This window comes from Equus quagga, chromosome 7 (genome assembly GCF_021613505.1).
Source record: "Equus quagga isolate Etosha38 chromosome 7, UCLA_HA_Equagga_1.0, whole genome shotgun sequence".
In the NCBI taxonomy this organism is placed as follows: Eukaryota; Metazoa; Chordata; class Mammalia; order Perissodactyla; family Equidae; genus Equus; species Equus quagga.
The window spans coordinates 32,552,767-32,569,951 of NC_060273.1; the positions used below are offsets into that span (position 1 = coordinate 32,552,767).

Sequence of the window (17,185 nt, forward strand, 5' to 3'; positions counted from 1 at the left end):
CTGTGCAAAGGGAGCTGTGGGAGAGCCGCACATCCCAGTGGAGCCAGATTCTCCAATCCGTGCCGCAGCACTCCTGGGCACAGTGCACCACGGTCCGTTCCCCTGGCGCCTTTCCTGGAAGAGCAGCTTCTCACATGTCCCTGGTCTGTCCTCTCGTTTGGTTGCAGAGAGACCGGCGCCCCCCAGAGAGCTCCTGGTGCCCCAGGCAGAAGTGACAGCTCGCAGTCTCCGGCTCCAGTGGGTCCCAGGCAGCGACGGGGCCTCCCCGATCCGGTACTTCACTGTGCAGGTGCGAGAGCTGCCCAGGGGAGAGTGGCAGACCTACTCCTCGTCCATCAGCCACGAGGCCACAGCCTGTGAGGTCGAAAGGTACTGAGAGAGGCAGAAGGACCCTCCACTGGGGAATGGGGGCCCTACTCCTTCGGGTGCCAGTCCCAGCCCTCCCCACCCGGCTCCTGCCCACAGAGTAGGGAGTCTGTGTGGTCCGAGAAGATACACCACTGAGAGCTCATGTCTCTTCTTCTAATTGACACGCCCTGTACCAGGGACCCAGGATTCCTGCAACCCACTTCCCCAGGCCCACCCGAGCCTCTTCCCTGGGTCGGTCCTTCCGAGCATGCCCTGCCCAGCCTATTTGCACACCCAAGGCCTCTGGAATTGACGAGGCACAGATGATGGAGATGGTGAGCCTGGAAGTGGGGACATCTCTGAGAGGCAGATGCTGGGGAGGGGAGAGATGTGGGGACAGGGTGGTCCCAGCTGCCGATGTCACAGGGCCGGGAGAGTGGGCCCTTCTCTTTGTGCTCGCTCTCCAACTCAGCAAGGCAGACAGATTCCACCTCAGCGCTGGGGTTCGTTAGTGATGTCTGATAGGGAAAGGGGGGTGACCCCACAGAACAGGAGGACAACCCACCATTTATTCAGTTGTTCAGTAAACTGCTGGGTCTGAGGGGGCAGGGGAGTGCTGATGGTCGCAGCCAAGCTCTGCAGGCACGATCTCGTTCGGTCCTTTCACAGTCCCACCCCTCCTTAGGGCTGGGAGGGGGACTGAGGCTGAGGTGGGTGAGAGAGCCGCCAGGGCCACACAGACCTAGCGAGCTAGATGGTGGGCCTGAGAAGTGACCCCAGGTCCTCCGCCCTCTCCACCAGCCCCAGGCTGCACTGCTCGGCCCAGCCCATGGAAGCCCCGGTCTGTGAGGCTGCAGGCCTGCCTGGGGAGACCCGCCTGGCATCTGCACCGCGCTTCTTGTCCGGCCCTGAGTTTAGTCACTTCCCGCTAAGCTCCCGCTCTGGGGCGTGGGCAGGGGCTGCTCAGCACTGAGTCCCACTGTCTCTGGGGCGGGTTCTAGAGCCCTCGCTGACCTTGTAGGAGAACAGGAGGCTGAGGCCACGGTCTCCCAGGCTGGCCGAGGTTCCTCTCATCTTTTAGACTCAAACTCCACGTATTTAGCACCTACCATGCCAGGCACTGGGCTAGGAAATGCCACACATACTAGCTCATTGAATCTCCATTGACTCTCCTTGATGGGCCAGCGACGGAGAGACCATCGTCCCCATTCTGTGGATGGAAAACGAGCGTCAGACATCAGTAGCTTGCCTGTAGCCCCCAGCCCAGCCAGCCAGGAGCATGCATGGAACCTCCCGGGAGTGTCCCGACCCTCCTCACTGGCAAGGCCACCCCTCTCAGCTCCGGCATTCTGCTGAAACCGCGCAGGGGGAAAGAAGCAGACCGGGGGGCTCCTGGGGCAGCCTCGATCCTCAGGGACCCCCAGAGGCACAGTTCAAGCTTTGGAGTCAGGGGCCAGGGTTGGAGTATGGCTCTGTCACTATCTCCTAGACGTGACAACAGCGGGGTTTAAAGAGAAGAGGGATCCCCCTCCCTGGTTTGAGGACCAAGCACATGAAGGACGTGAAGCGTGATGCACACGGTGGGGTATGGTTGGCACTTGGCATCACGGGAAGATTTTAGAGCCAGAACTATCCAGGTTCAGATCTGCTTTCTGCCGCTCACCGTTTGGGTGATGGCGGCAGCCAACTTGAGCGTTCCTGGACATTTCCTCGTCACGTGCCTTTCATGTTGTCGCATGGTTTGGAGGTAATATAAGGCACCTCGCAGCACCAGGCCCTGTGGCAGTGGCAGCCATTGGTATAATATCGTCATTGTTGCCCTGCACGTCCCACCCAGGAGGCGCGCCTGTGTGCTGAGCGTGTATCCTAACTGGACGTCCATGAGCGGCACCAAGCAGGTCACGCAGATCTCCCAGCATCTCTGTTTTCACTCACAGACCTGGTGCCCCCTTGGAGATGGCCTTCGGAGCAGGTTATAAGCCGAGAAGAAGGGCAGCTCATCGGCGTATAGCTCCAGCTCTCTGGGACCCCCAGTGATAGACCTCTGCACAGTGACCCCTTCAGTCACATGATCCACATAGCTCTCGGCTCTGTCCCAAAATGGAGGATAAATGGGCCCCAAGCACGAGTATCATTTCCAGCAGAACTGGAGTCACTGCCTGGCCTGCTACTTGATGGGGACGACATTTGTTCAGATATGTCTGTTGGTAGGTTGGAGTTTAGAAACTAGTTAGGGTTCCTACCACTGTAATTGTGCTCCTTGTGGCGGGAAAATGGGACTGGAATGGTGTCGGTTTTGGTGGTCACCTCTGAGGTGTTTTCCATAGTAGCCTGGTGAAGCAGCGTCTGGATGGCTGAAACGTCTGCCTCATCTTCTTTACTGTCGTTATTATCAGTGCCATTATCATTACCATTTCCACCTCAGCACTGCACAGCCTTCTGTCATTTTCTAAACAGTTTCCCTTGTCCCTCCGTACGGTGTCCATACAGCCGTGTGGAGGCACAGACCAGACTTCCTATTATTCCCGTTTTGCAGGTGAGGAAGTTGAGGCAGAGACGTCTTAAGCAATGAGCACGCTGTGCCTCCTCCTCTCTGAGTGGAAGAGAGAACCCCTTGGATTCTTTGTAGTTCTGACGCTCCCTGGGCCTGTAGCTCAGAGCTTCATGGACACACTATCACACAGCTAATTTACGAGGCCTGCTACGTACTGAAAAAACAATGTGTCATCTTACGAGCACCAAGCTCTCGGCAATCCGTCTACCCCGTAGTGGCCACATGGCCTTGGAGAAGTCCATCACGTAAGCATGCTAAGCCTCAGATTTCTTGTCTGTGAAAGACGAGGCCAGAGGGGCGATCCTGTTTTCCTTTCAGCTCTGAGTCCAAGATTTGCCTCAGTACTGACAGCGGGGAACTGGCAGCCAACGAATAAGGCCATCTAAAGTAGTCAGACCCGGTCCTCCCAGCTTGCTGCCAGCATTCCACTTCCCCTTTGAAGCACAGCCGTGGGAGCCAGGAGGGAGCTCTCAGCCCCAGAGGAAAGCACTCCTGCTGCAGAGGCCTTCCCCCCGAGCCCTGGAATTCTCCTGGCACCCCTGAGCCTCGGCGAGTGTGGCCGGGTGTGCCCAGCTTACTTAATAACCCACATTCTATAGCACTAGGTGCTTAGCTTAATTAGAATGTTCTCGTGGATATAAATAACTTCACCCCTTTGTGTAACCATCTGAAAGAAAGGAGAAAAATAACATCTGATTGCCTTTTCTGTCATGGAGCCTCCTGAAACCAGACAGACGGATTGCGTGCTTGGGACTTCCTGTTGGAAAGGAGAAGTCCATGTTTCAGGACGGACAGTTTAATTTGGTGTGGGAGAGACTGTTGTCAATTTCCTAATGGGCCAGAACTAGGACAAATGCTTCCTCCACCCATCGAGAGAGAACATGTCATGGGCAGAATCCCAGGAAGGTAATATTTTGTACACTGCCATGGTATAATCTGCTCCCGTTCCATAATCCTGACGGTTCCATTTTCCTTTTTTTTTTTTTTTGACATTCTTTTTACATTTCACTTTGGCCAGTTGCATGAAATCTGCCAGTGGGCAAAAAATCATAAAAGTTTAAACAAAAGTTTAAAACAAAAAGTTAACAGGCTGGCCCCATGGCCGAGTGGTTAAGTTCACACACTCTACTTTGGACGCCCAGGGTTCGCTGGTTCGGATCCTGGACACGGACCTACGCACCCGTCATCAAGCCATGCTGAGGCAGCATCCCACACAGAAGAACTAGAATATACAACGAGGATATACAACTGTGTATGAAGGCTTTAGGGAGAGAAAACAAGAAAGAGGAAGGTTGGCAACAGATCTTAGCTCAGGGCCAATCTTCCTCACCAAAAAGCGTACCTTTAAAAAAAGAAAAGGAAGATATACTACTAGAAAAAAATGTTGAACCATCTAAATCTAGTGGTTGTACGACCCTCTAGAGACGGTGGGTCTAAGGCACCAGACGTTGGGTTTGGGTTTGAGGGTCCTGGTTAGGCCCCTCGGTGTCTGGCTGACGGCTGCATCCCACAGAAGTGCAGTAGAGCTGAAGAGGACGGCTGCCTGCCCAGGGCCACAGGGCATGCCGGGTGTCACTCTAGGGCTGAGCAGTGTGGGTGTGAGGTCACTTGCCGTTGAATATGCAGAAATAGTGGGTCTGCTCCTCCTCTGAACCGCCCTCTGTGGCAGGGGCTGTGGACCGGAACCAAAACCGCAAGGGCCCAAAGAGAGTTGCCATGTAAAACAATAGGGGTTCAATTACAGTCAAGATGGGGCCCTCTCTCCATTGGAGTCTTTCGTTTTTTTTTTTTTGCTTCTGCATAATCTTTAAAAATAATGCTCTATTAAAAATCAAGTAAATTTGGCCAAGGACATTGTGCATGGGTTCAATATTCTTTGTTCTTCGTGATGCGAGTAGTGAGTTCTTAATGAACATTACCAGTACCTTAAAGATAAATAAATGAATACATAGAGGCAGCAGTGGATAGCTACTAAAATGTTCAGGACTCATGTATTTTACTGTTATAACAAAATGAAAGAAGAGTGCACAGAGCTCTTTCTGTTTACAAGACTCTGCTCTTCGCTCTGTGGGACGCACTGAACTGTGAGCTGTGACCACATACCCCCCCACGCCCTCTGGCTGTGGAGGTGAGTGTGGGGACGTGAGAGCAGGGGGACAGTCAGAGGCAGGACAAGCGCAGCCTTGCTTTCTAAACATACCTTGTTCCTATAAGAATTCTGATCGCAGGCAAGTTTGGGTAGAGAGGGTATGCTAAGCACATCTGTTCCTTCCCTGAGTTTTAGATGGTTTTAATAATGGGGGTTTTAATAATGGGTGAGTTTTAATAATAGGTGAGTTTTAATAATGGGTGTTATCTCGAAAATTTACCTAAATATAGCCAGTTTCTGAGTTCGGATGGCAGAAAGTTGGCAGGGGAGGGATGCGAAGAACCTGAGAAGGGTGGAGGGACGCTGCACGCGTCAGGGATGGAGCTCCTGGGAGACGAGATCCACGTGGCTGGACGGTCGGGGAGACAAGAAAGAGAAGGTCACACTTATTAAATGCCTACTGTGTGCTGAGAGCCGTCAGTCTCCATGAGGGTCACAACGGCCCTGGGAAGTGCGGGTGTCCTTGTCTCTGTTCTTAGGGATGAGTGAAGTGAGGCTCAGAGAAACTAAGGAGGCTTGGGGAGGCCTGGAAAAGTGAAGAGAGAGCAGAATTTGGGGAAGTTAGAGGGGTCCAGGGAAAGTATTCCAGGATGGTTTGTCCTTTATTTGTTTACGGGGTAGTCGCTGGAGTCCAGCTCTGTGTGGGAGGGAGCAGGGCAGGAGCCAGGGGGCGGGGTGGAGGCGAGGACCAGTGTGGTAGACCAGTAGTCCCAGGGGGCAGGCCCCAGAGATGAGGAGTATGCAGAGGAGGCCACTGAGCAGGAGACCAGGAGAGGGGACACCATCACCTCTCACTGGCGATGAGCTGGCCACTCCCTTCACTGCCTCTGAGTCACTAGGTGCCTGTTTTCACCTGGCGGGGCTTCCTGCCCAGAGTGGGCAGAGCTGTGACTCCCTCCCAGCGACAGTGTATGGGTCCTGTGAAGGAGGGAGCCTGGCCAACAGGGGCTAATGCTGCCGGACCTCTGCCTTCGTTCCCCTCTGTGCCCGACCCCACTACCTCAGACCACAGACCCATGTGCCCTGGGTTCCTCGAGACCCCAGAGGATGGGGAAGAAAGAGTGGTCCTCGACGAGCTTGATGTTTGGCCTCAAATCCAGAACTCATTAGAGAACTTTGAGGTACTAAATCTAATGTAATGAATCATATGTACTAAATATATTCTAACTAACACTATACTAAATAAACATAAATGCTAAATACAGTGACCAGGGTCATTGCCGGGGCACTTACCACGTGCCAGAGGCTCGGCTGATTTTCACGTGTGTCTCTTATTCCACCTCCCAAGAAGCGTGGGAGTTAGGTAAGGTCCTCCCCCTTCATTCATTCCTTCAGCAGACGTGCACTGCCCGCCTCCGGGATCCAGGCACTGTTCTTGGTCCCCGGGATAGGCAGCGAATGAGGCGACCTGGTCCCTGTCCTCAGGAGTCCTGAGTCTTGTGAAGAAGACAGACGGTCGTCAAGGAAACTAACCGTTAATTACAAACTGATGAAGGAGATGAGGCAACGCGAAGGGTGCAGAGGACAGTGGGCAGGACAGGCCTTGCTTTGGGCGTTTAAGCTGACACTGCCGGCAAATAATAGTGGTAACAGCAGCTGACGGCTGGTGGGCACTCGCCGTGGGCCGGGGTCTCTCCTAAGCTTCTGCTGAGTTTAGTGCAAACAACAGCCTCACGCTGCGGATGCTCCTGTCACCCCAGAGAAGGAAACTGAGGCACAGTCACCTGCCCAAGGTGACCTGGGAGTCAGAGTCCACGTTCCTAACAACCACACTGTGCTGCCTTCTGATTCGAGGAGGAGAGGAGCTGGCCAGGCTAGTGTGGGGGCTCAGGAGGGTGAGGCAGGAGGTCAAAGGAGGAAAAACGCTGTTATCACCAAAATTAGATAAAACCACTCCCAGGAAGCTAGGGACGGAGGGGAAGTTATTTGTTTGTTTTGACTTAATAAAGGCCATCTCCCCGAAACCTGCAGCAAAGATCAGTCTTCAGGGTGGAGCGCCAGAAGCACGTCCGGCGAAGCCGACCCCGGCAAAGTCGCTCCGTCCCCACTTTCTCCAGCTGTGGAGTCGGGGCGCAGAGAGACCAGGGGCTTGTGAGCAGCAGAGGAAGAGCAGCTTCCACAGGCTTTGAAGGACGAGCGTCCCTTGAGGTGTCTGCTGATGGGAACCACTGTCATCGGCCTTAAGCAGGGGGTCAGGATGAAAACAGAGAGGGGGACACTTTTTCTGATCATGGTCTCCAGGAATGGTTATCAAAAGCAGAATCCATTCTCTAAACAAAGTATGACCCAGAACCAACTTATAAACCAGGCGGAAGTGCTGCTGCCGCTGGTTCACAGAAGCGTGGGGGCCCTGGACTCCCAGAGGGCTCCTCGGAGTCTCAGGGGTTCCTCAGAGCTCAGTTTGGAAACCGCTGGCTTACAGGCTGGGTTGGGAGCGAGGAGAGAGAATTGGTTCTGCGGGGACCGATGAGGGCTTTCTCAGACTGGCAGTCGAGGAAACTCAGAGATAGTTTGGACCCGAAGGAAGGGGAGGGAGAATCTAGAATCACTCCAGTTCTTCTGGTCTGGGAAGGAGAGGGGATGGTGGGGCCGCGCTGGGAGGGGAGGAGAGAGGACACTGCTTCCTTACCTGCTCATTTTGAAGGGACGTGAAGGGCAGCCCAGAGGAGCTGGCCAGCCAGGTACTGAGCAAGAGTGTGTGTCTGGAGGTGCAATTCAGGCGACTTAAGGAAGATTTGAGCGTCGTCTGCACAGAAGAGTTTGTGTGGTCTTGGTCTTAGGTGTGTACAGCGCTTGGCTCATGAGACCCAACTAATACAGAATGGCTCTACAGATGGATGGGAGGCAGGAAGAAGCGAGGGAGGGAGGGAGGAAGGAAGGACAGATGGAGAGATGGATGGAAGGAAGCCTGAAGTGGTGGCATCAGGCAGTGCCTCGGGAGCATTAGTGCCTCTAAAATTTCCACCAGAGGGCTGGGGGGCGCAGAATTTTTCATACAGACAGCTGGCATTGTCTTGGTCTTAGGTAAAGCGGCAAACAAATGTTGCTTCAAGACAAGACCCCTATTCCCATCCCGGCCAAGCCATGTACCAGTCCTCTGGCAGTGGGCAGGGGGCTTAATCTGACAGGGCCTCTGTTTTTGCATCCAGGAAGTGGGAATCATGGTGAGTCTACTCCACAGAGCTATTGTGTGGGCTCAGTGGGATAATGCCTGTCAAGGGCTGGGCACTGTGTCTGGCTCAGTAGATGTGGGGATGGCTGGGGGGCTCTGCCTGTAGGTGGGGCAGGGGCAGACCTTGGGGCCAGGCTGGGGCTGGCCAGTGCAGACACCCACAAAAGAGCACTTGGGGGTGAGCGAGGAAGTGAGCTGGGCAGGCATTCATTGCATATTCTGGATCCCAGCGAGGGCTGATGTAATTACCTCCTCCTGAGAAATCCAAGTTCCTCAGAGAGCGGTGATTTGCTGCACAGGAGTGTCTCTAATTACAGGAGGCGGTGTTCCTCCCTCAGTAGCCCTAAGCAGAGTCTCCGTCCCCTGGTGCCCTGGCCAGGAAGTTCTGCCCTCCCCTCCCCTCCCCTCCCCTCCTCTCCTCTTCCCTGCCAAAGTCCTCTCCTACAGGCCGGCCCGGGAAGACAGTGCTGGGTGTTTAAGGGCTGCTCCTCAGACAGTTCTGGGGCCACTGAAGCCCCGCTCACTGCTGCCAGGAGTGAGTCAACCCCAGCCCCGGAACACCCTCCTCCTTGAGGCTGGAGCTCACAGCGCAGGGCGGACATTCCCCAGAGCTCGCGGGGCAGGGCCGGGCGGAGGTCTCCCCGCAGTCACTGGTCTCCTCCATGTTTCAGGCTGAGGCCCTTCACCTCCTACAAGCTGCGCCTGAAAGCCACCAATGACATCGGGGACAGTGACTTCAGCGTGGAGACGGAGGCAGTGACCACCCTGCAGGATGGTGAGCAATGGGGCCTAGGCTGGCCAACAGACATGGCCACTTCCAGCTGCTGCTGTTGGACCCGAAACATGGGCTCCCAGAGAGAGGTCCCACTTTCGTCCTGAGCCAGGAAGGGTTAGCGTGGGGAGCGAGGGAAGCAAGGGTGAGCAGTGGGCTTCGATTAGGAACAGACAGCCCGGAGCCCTCCTGCACAGCCTGTGGCCGTAAATCAAGACTTCAAGGGCTTCCAAATGGAAGGAAGGTTCTTTGATTGGCTTCCAAAGCCCTACAATCCATTAGCATCCCAGAAATTGAATAATTTATAGGGTCATTAAAAATAAATGTCACAGGGTAGCTGGGTTTTAAGAGGTTCCCCCCATTTTTCTCATTCACAAGCCAACCCTCTTGTGGCATTTGACAGAAGCACAGTTAAGTGATGGAAGTGAGGTTCCCTAAAAGCTCGAGTGGCCTTTCGCCCCCTCTGTCCTGCGGAGGACTCAGGCCTGCAGATCTGTGGAGATTTTGTGTGACCGTCTGCCAGGCCTGGAGTGAGCCGGTAGACGGTGTCATCAAAGGTGACAGGCCGCCTTTTAGGATGGAAAAGGATTGCCATTGCGTAGCAGATGCCATAGCTCAGACCCCGGACTGCAAACCTGAGCATTCAGCTTGCCCAGCAGGGCTTTATAATAATTCCCCACACCCACCCCAAAGCACCGTCTTTTTCTGTTTTAATGCACCAGAGGAACCATTTTTAAACAAACCCATCTGCAGCCGCCTCGCCCCGGGACCTCTCATCTTCAGTTCTGCTCGTTTATCACCTGGCGGTTTAGCTTTTCCAACAGGAGGCTCGGGTGACCAGCAAAGGGGTTCGGGGGCACCCGTCTAGCTTCTCAGCAAAGCGCAGAAGTTGTTTTGCTGCACACCCAGCGCTCCCAGCAGAGCAGAACCCTCCAGGGCTGTGTGTCCTGGTCAGGGGCCCCTCCCACCTCGGGAGGATGCCCGGTGGTGCCCTTGGAGCCCCAGCCTGGACGGGTCGGAGGGAAGGCGGGCCCCACGCCTTAAGAAACTAGGTTGTCTTTTGTGGCTCCTATTTTAATCTTACATCTAACACACCTGAGGTAATATTTGCAACTAAGCACTAATTCTTAGAAGAAAAAAAACAGATACAGCAAGCTGATTTTGCTGGCGTGTCTCTGAGAAAACTGTGTCAGAGCAGGGTGCGTGGCCTCCCTTCGCCTTACACAGCTCAGTCAGAGTGGGCCTTTTTGGAAGAAACATTCAAGAGCCTCTTCAGGCTTCCCAAAGGTCTTTCTTAATTCTTTGATATTCAGATCACTTCTTTTGATGCTCCTATCCTGTTATCTTCCTTTTCCGAGATGCACAGTTTCTCTTTGCAGCGGATTTGCGTCGTGTTTGCGTTGTGTTGTCTCCAAGTCCATCATCAGCTCAGACTGGCAGGCAGGGACTGACTCCGGGCCAGGGGAAGCCTGTGTTGGTGGGGGTCCTTTGAGAGTGTGGGTGGTTTGCTAATAAACATGTTCTTATTGTGGTGATCAGGAGATTGATTGAGACCCCCATCATGGCAATCAAGTGTGATCAGGAAAGCTGGCTAAGGCTCCACCACTGACTTAAGATAGAATAGCGTGGGCCAGAGAGCGTGCGCCAAACCGCCATCCATGAGGCGGGACGAGAGGACCGAGGTGTGGCTGGTACAGGCCTGCCCCAGGTGCTGGGTCCAGAGGACCGGGAGGTCACAGAGCAGGGGACCCAGGCACCGAGTTGCGGACAGTGAGTGTAGGGGGCATGCCAGGTACACAGGTGGGGGCGGGCTGGGGAGAATATCCCAGATCATTCCCTTCAGTGATTGGTTTTGAACATTTAATACGTCATGAGCTCGGGGTTCTACACTGGGGGAGCCGTAAAAAGGTCCCTTCAGTCTGCAAAGAGGGCCGCACAGATCCAATGGGGCAGGAGGCTGGAGGGGCTCAGAAAGGGTGGCTGGACCTGGCAGGTGCTAGAAGGACTGTAGCTTCCAGAGTGCAGGGCACAGCAATGGGCAGAGGTCAGAGGTCAAACCAACCTGTCCCTCCAGACAGCAGAGCGGGGCCAGCGCCCATACTCAGCACACAGCAGGGGTCAGCCTCCAGTCATGGCAGTCCCATTAGCATTTAAAACCCAGAGCACTATGGCCTGGCTTGATCGTTTGTCCTGTCCAGAAGCCGCTCTGACCTAAGTACCTCAGATAAGGGATGCCCCTCCTCAAGGGAGGGGGACGCACCCTGAGGAAGCCAGAATGCAGGAGGGCTCCACAGGCCGGGCCGCCTGGGTGCCTCTGTTGCCACTAAGTGGCTCCCAGGGGAGAGGTCCATACTCATTTGGGTATCTCGGCATGGGTCTGTCTGTGGAGGGTAAAATCAGGGACATGATCCAGTGATCACCCTTTTAGGATGGGGTCCTTCTGTCCTGGGCACAGGCTTCGCAGATGGGAGATGGGCATCCACAGGGAAGAGAGGGAGCCGGAACGTTGGCTGGTCGGCTTCCTCCCTCTCGGGGCTGGCCCTGGCCCTGCCTGCTCACCGGCACCAGGAGAGAGCCGGCCTGGAACCGTGGCCACGTGCTGACAGAACTGTCTAATCCGTGCTTTCTTCTTGGGTTTCAGTTCCGGGAGAGCCTCCAAGCTTCATCTCAGTGACGCCACACACCACTTCCTCTGTCCTGATCCAGTGGCAGGTAAGGGTCTGAGGAACCCCCAGGTGTCTGTCAATCCGTGGGCTCATCCCCTGCTCCTTCAGCATCTGCCGCAGCTGGAGCGGACTGCAGGCCGGCCTCGTGGCAGGCCTCTGAGGGCAAGACAAAGGCAACGCCCTGGCCGGGCTCCAAACCGGGAGGGGACGGGGTCAAAGTGCCGTTTCCAAAACGGTGAGGGCCTAACTGTCAGGCAGATGCAGGATGAACTTGAACTCAGTTCACTAGGGAGGGGGCCAGCAGGAGGGCAAGGCTGGGCAAAGAACATCGGAGGACCAGAATGTTCCCCGGCATTCGGTGACGGATGGCAGAGCAGGGCTTCTGTGGTCCACACGAGACAGGGTCACGTCCTAGAGGGCAGTGAAACCAAAACCGTTGGAGTCACCATTGCTACAGAAATCATTTGTAACTGGACAAAATACTGATAGGATTGCGTGTGTCCCACTGAGTCCCCGTCTTTAATCTTCAGTGAACAGCGAGTCAAACCAAGGCACATTCTCCCAGATGATCAAATAACCCTTGGTGGCCGTTAACCGACACTCTGATAGGACGTTGCCAGGACGCACAGCCCTGTCGTTGCCTGATTTCCAATTTGGGTGTTTCCTGCTCACAATGAGGTGCATTGAGAACAAAAATAACACAGCAGCGGAACTGCCAAGGAAGGCCGCCCAGCCCAAGGGCAAGCCCGGCTGAGGGTGCCAGCAGGCTCTGTGGGAGACGGGCTCAGCCGGGGCGGGGGCAGCCTCAGGAGCAGGGCTGGAGCTGGGCCCAGCAGGGTCAACAGGTTGAGGGGCAGGGGCTAAGGGCACTGATGAGAGCATAGTCCAAACTTTTGTCCAACAAGGGAAGTTCCTGCGGCCAGCACGGAGCTGCTGTCCTGGGGAGGAGGGAGGGCAGTGCCCAGAGCCGGGGGCCGCAGGGTAGGGAGGCAGAGGGCGGCGCCGGGGTCTGTGTGCAGAGCCACGGAGGTCTGCCTGGGAACGGCAGCTGTGAGCCTGGGTCGAGAGCCTGGTCTGTGTGGGCTGAGAGTCTTCCTCGAGGTGGATGGTAATCGTCCAGGTTGATGCCAGCGTGTCATCTAGACTCAGAGGAGGGAGCAGACGGTTTGGGAAGTCAGGAGACAGAGGGACCCAGGAGAGCAGAACAATGGTCTGGACGTGGCCTTGGAGAGCTGAGAGGGCTGTACCTTACCAGGTGCACGGACCAGGTACAAAAGTGGCAATTTCATGAGGTTCAACCTAACACAGCTTGACACTGATGCTTCGACAATGGCTGGAGAGTCAATAAACGGGGTTTCTCTTAAGAGTGCATAACCTCCTTCAAGTATGGCTGGAGTCATTGTGGGCCACTTCCTCACCCCCTTCTGTTGCTAAGTGACAGCTTCTTGGAGGTGATGGGAACCTTTGAAGGTGATGGGAGGACATTCCAAATGTCTCCAGGGAAACCAGAAATTCACCACCGTGTGGCGCTCTGCAATTTCTGGCTTCCCCAGAGTGTTGGGGACTGGATGGGAACCAACAGAGCCTCAGCTGGGCCCCAGCCCCAGCTCCTGGGAATCCACGTCCCCCACGCTTGTCTCAGAGCCCCAGTGAAGTGCAAAGGGCCTGGCTCTAGATCTGCAGGCACCAGCTTGCCATTGGATGGCAGTGACCCTGAGAGGTCTCTCCGGCTCCAGCTTCCTCCTCTGTAAAAATATCTGGTCAGAGGTGACCCCTCAGTGGCCACAAGGTCTCTGATCCAAGGCCGGTTAAGTCTCCAAACCCCTGACTTCCATTAGGGTCTTTGGTGGAAGGTGGGAAACATTCAAAATGGAAATTTAAGGTCCCAAGTGCTTCTATTTCCCACCCTCCACTAACGTAATCAACCGAAAGAAGACTGGTCCTTTGTACTGCGCTAAATTCTAACAGAAAATTAGCATTTTCTCTGTAGACATGGCCTTCGGCTTCCAGTAGGTAGGTAAGCTCCTTTTGCGTAAAGCCAGCACTCAGGGCTGCAACACATCATCGCCTCCACACGAGTGGCTGTCGACGTGGCACCGGCTGTGTGGATGTGATGCCAGCTGTCCACCTCGGCCACTCTGCCTCCCGACCACCCGGGGCTCCGAGCCCCTCAGCTGTGGTTGGACAGCTCTGTGAAGTGGCCCATTGCTGCACCAAAGGAACTTGGCATATGTGTCCATCAGCTGTCCTCCTTCCCAGCCCAACAGAACAAACCAATTGCAAGACGCCCAGAGCAGGAGCCGGTCAATACAATGTATTGTAGAAATAAATGCCTGTCAACTGCCAGGCAATTGAAGTATAATTAAAATTTTGAGTAATTTACTAAATCAGAGTGAACAGAACAAAGAGACTATGTTTAAATATAGATTTGCATTCCAAATGAAGTGTTTCACCTGTAAACCTTTTTTTATGTGTAATTTATTTAAAAATGCAAACACCGCCTGTAATTTCAAGGCTGCTGACCCATTTAAATGGCTCCCCCCATAGCCACCCCCTAGTCGGGTTTGCTGCTTCTTAGCAGGGTAATCAATCTTTGCCTTTCACGGGGTCCAGTGCTGCTTGAAATCTAAAGATTTGAGTGTGTATTCTAGACAGTGGCGGTATTGTGTTCATGCTGAGTGCAGCTCAGAATAGACATTAACGTTCCTGAATTGGTCACAACATTGAAGCTGGCTGTTCTGAAATTTCCACTGGATCACGCAGCCTGTCACTCAAATGCAGTTCCCCTCGGGCGGCTGCAGATTTCTCTAAGTGGATTTTGAGGCTGTTTTCTGGCCAAGAAACCCTCCCAGGCAATAGATCACATCACGCTCCATGGACTCAGCAGAGGACAGACTCAGTGTTCTTGTAGGTACCTTCCTAAGAGGAGTGTTGCATCCGCCTGGGTCCTGCCACTTGCTCCATCATCTGCAGAGGACCAGCTCCAGGGTAGGGGCTGAGTACCCAGAGGTGAATGAGGCAGATTCGGGGCTTCTGTTTAGTGCACTGAGCTCTACAAAGCGTGAGTGGGAAGACAGTGGAGGGGGAGCAACAGCCCTGGCCAGAGGGAGACAGAGGTGCCAACTGAACGCGTTCTGCAGGGTGAATGGACCTCCCCCGGGTAAAAGGCTCCGGCCATCACGCACAGCCCCAGCAGAGGCTCAGAGGTGTGACAGCCACTGGGATTCAATGCTGGGCTTCAAGGGAAGGCACGTTGAGCCAGGGTCTCTGGGGCCTCCTGTGCTCCCCTGACTTAGTCCCACAGGCATCAGAGGAAATCCTTGTTCTACACTCTGGGAAATGAAGTCTTGGAAATATAAACGAAAAGCTCAGACACACAGGGACAATGGCAGTTGGATTAGATTTAGACTTGAGTTCCAGCCCTACCTCTGCTCCCCACGAGACCTTGGGCATGGTGTTGAACCTTGCAAAGCCCCGGGTCCCCACCTGTACAGTGGGGAGAGGGCCTGTCTGGGAGAGACTGCTGCGCTGACCCCAGCCTGTCCCCTTGCCGGCAGCCAGGAGCGGGGCTCATCGTGGAAGTCCTGCCTCCTCCTAGCCCCTCGCCCTTCCCTGCCCTCAGCCCCCCTGCTTCCAGACGCCCTGCCTCGTCCTCTGGGTCATCCCCAGCTCCCTGTCCTTTCCTGCCTGCTATCTTGGGTGGTCAAGCCCAGGCTTACTCCTATCAGGTCGTCTGCATTTTCACAGGGGGCTTTTGAAAACTGAAAAAAACCCTCAGGATCCCCAAAGAGTCTGCTGGTTGAATTTCTGATGCAGAAATGAGGCAGAGGGAAGACATTTTTAGGAAGGGCTCCCAGGTCCTTTCAAGCATCTGCCCATACAGATGGCCAGTCCAGGGTGGAATTAACCATCGACGGGGTTGTCTTGGACGTCAGCAAATCCAGCTCACTCCTACAAGCATTGATTGAGCACCTGCTGTGTACAAGACCTGTCACAGGTGCTGAGGGGAAGATGGAAATGAACAAGACGCAGGCAGGCCTTGCCCTCCAATCAGGGCTGAATCAGAAACTTTCAGCACGGCGTGGGCAGGGCCGGGGCTGGGAGAACAGGTCTGCAAGGGGAACCTTCCGTTTAGAGTCATCTGATACTGTAGGGACCATCTAGCCAGACTGTTATGGAGATGGAGTTGATCCTGGGAGGCTGAGTGGCCAGCCCAAGCCCACAAAGCCGGGACTTGTATCTAGAGCCTGAGCTCAGTCCATCGCTTCTAGAACTCTCTGTGTGTCACGCGGACCTGCCCTACAGTTACCTCCCAGGACATCCAGAGTCATAGAGGCCTCTTGCATGAATGACAGGTAGGCTTATTCCAAACTCTAGGGATGGAAGTGTGGTTAACCCCAATTCAGCATCCTGAGCAGGCAGCCGCAGAAATCTCCGTGGAATCGGCCCTTCGTGAGGCCTGCAGCCTTTAGAGAGGCCGCCGTCTGGGCTGTGTGACCACCTGTCCCCTCCCCAGGCCTGGATGGCTCCTGATGGGGGGGTGCGAGGGGCCTGCTGGTGCAGCATCACTGAGTGTTACCATCTGGGGACCCTGCCTGGTCGCCGGCGGCAGTTGTGCCCGTGGGGCACGGGGCGCAGTCTCATCTTACACTTCTGAAGCATCATCTCTCTTTGGCTAGAAATGTTTGTGAGCCCAGGATTGGAAGTGTCCCCGTCTCCCCCCTTCCTCTCCATCTTCCGGCTCCAGGACATGTGGACACAGATTCGGGGAGGGGAGGTGTTTGCTGCCGGTGGCAGGACCACATTTGGTCCTCAATGAGGACGCTTGATTTTCCTAAACTTCCAACTTCCTGCATATTTGATGTTTTTGGTGAGTTGAATCTAGTCCTCCCCACCCCCAGCTTCCCTCCTCCCCCAAAAGTGAATTGCTTTCACTGTAATCTTTTGGGCCGTCTGCGGGTCTGCAGAGTCAGGCCCTGGGGCCTCTGCGGGCTTCCTGCTGAGGTCCGAGTGCCCACAGCCACCACGGGCATAATCTGGGCCTTTGAGGGAGGCTTTGACAGCGACCGACCGAGGGTGAGGTTGCTGGGCTGGTGCTGAAAGACCCAGCTGCACGCTTTCCATCTGCCCACTCGCCTCTTCCTTTCCACCGATTCAAGTCAACACAGATCCCAAAAATGGCAGCATGAGATTTCTCGTCATCACTGCCCTGCTACTCCTGCCTGGCCTCTGCACAAGGACAAGGACAGGGCCCAGGGGCTGTCAGCTAAGATGGCCTTGTTTCATCTGAGCAGAGCGGGGCTCCCCGGGTGCCCTCCCCGGGCGCTCTCCTTGGGTGCAGTGCTGTGTAAAAGCCGGGAGGCAGGGACACGAATCTCCATCGGCAGCCCAGGAAAGGAAAGGCAAAGGGCCCAGGGTCTTGGAAGTCTCTGCCGTCTCGCCTCCTGATTGACAGGGAGAAGCAGCCAGGGGGCCAGCTGAGCCTACGCGGGGCTCCCGTGGCCCATCTCCTGGAGCTCAACTC

At 55.0% G+C, this 17,185-nt stretch overlaps 1 protein-coding gene across 1 annotated transcript in view; it reads left to right on the forward strand.

Moving 5' to 3' along the window:
- SDK1 (sidekick cell adhesion molecule 1) overlaps positions 1-17,185 on the forward strand; it is a 625,710-nt gene that overhangs the window by 534,221 nt on the left and 74,304 nt on the right. The window contains exons 30-32 of the mRNA XM_046666514.1: positions 168-369; positions 8,895-8,998; positions 11,637-11,707. Of these exons, the coding sequence (XP_046522470.1) occupies positions 168-369; positions 8,895-8,998; positions 11,637-11,707 (377 nt within the window). The remainder of the gene's footprint in view (positions 1-167; positions 370-8,894; positions 8,999-11,636; positions 11,708-17,185) is intronic.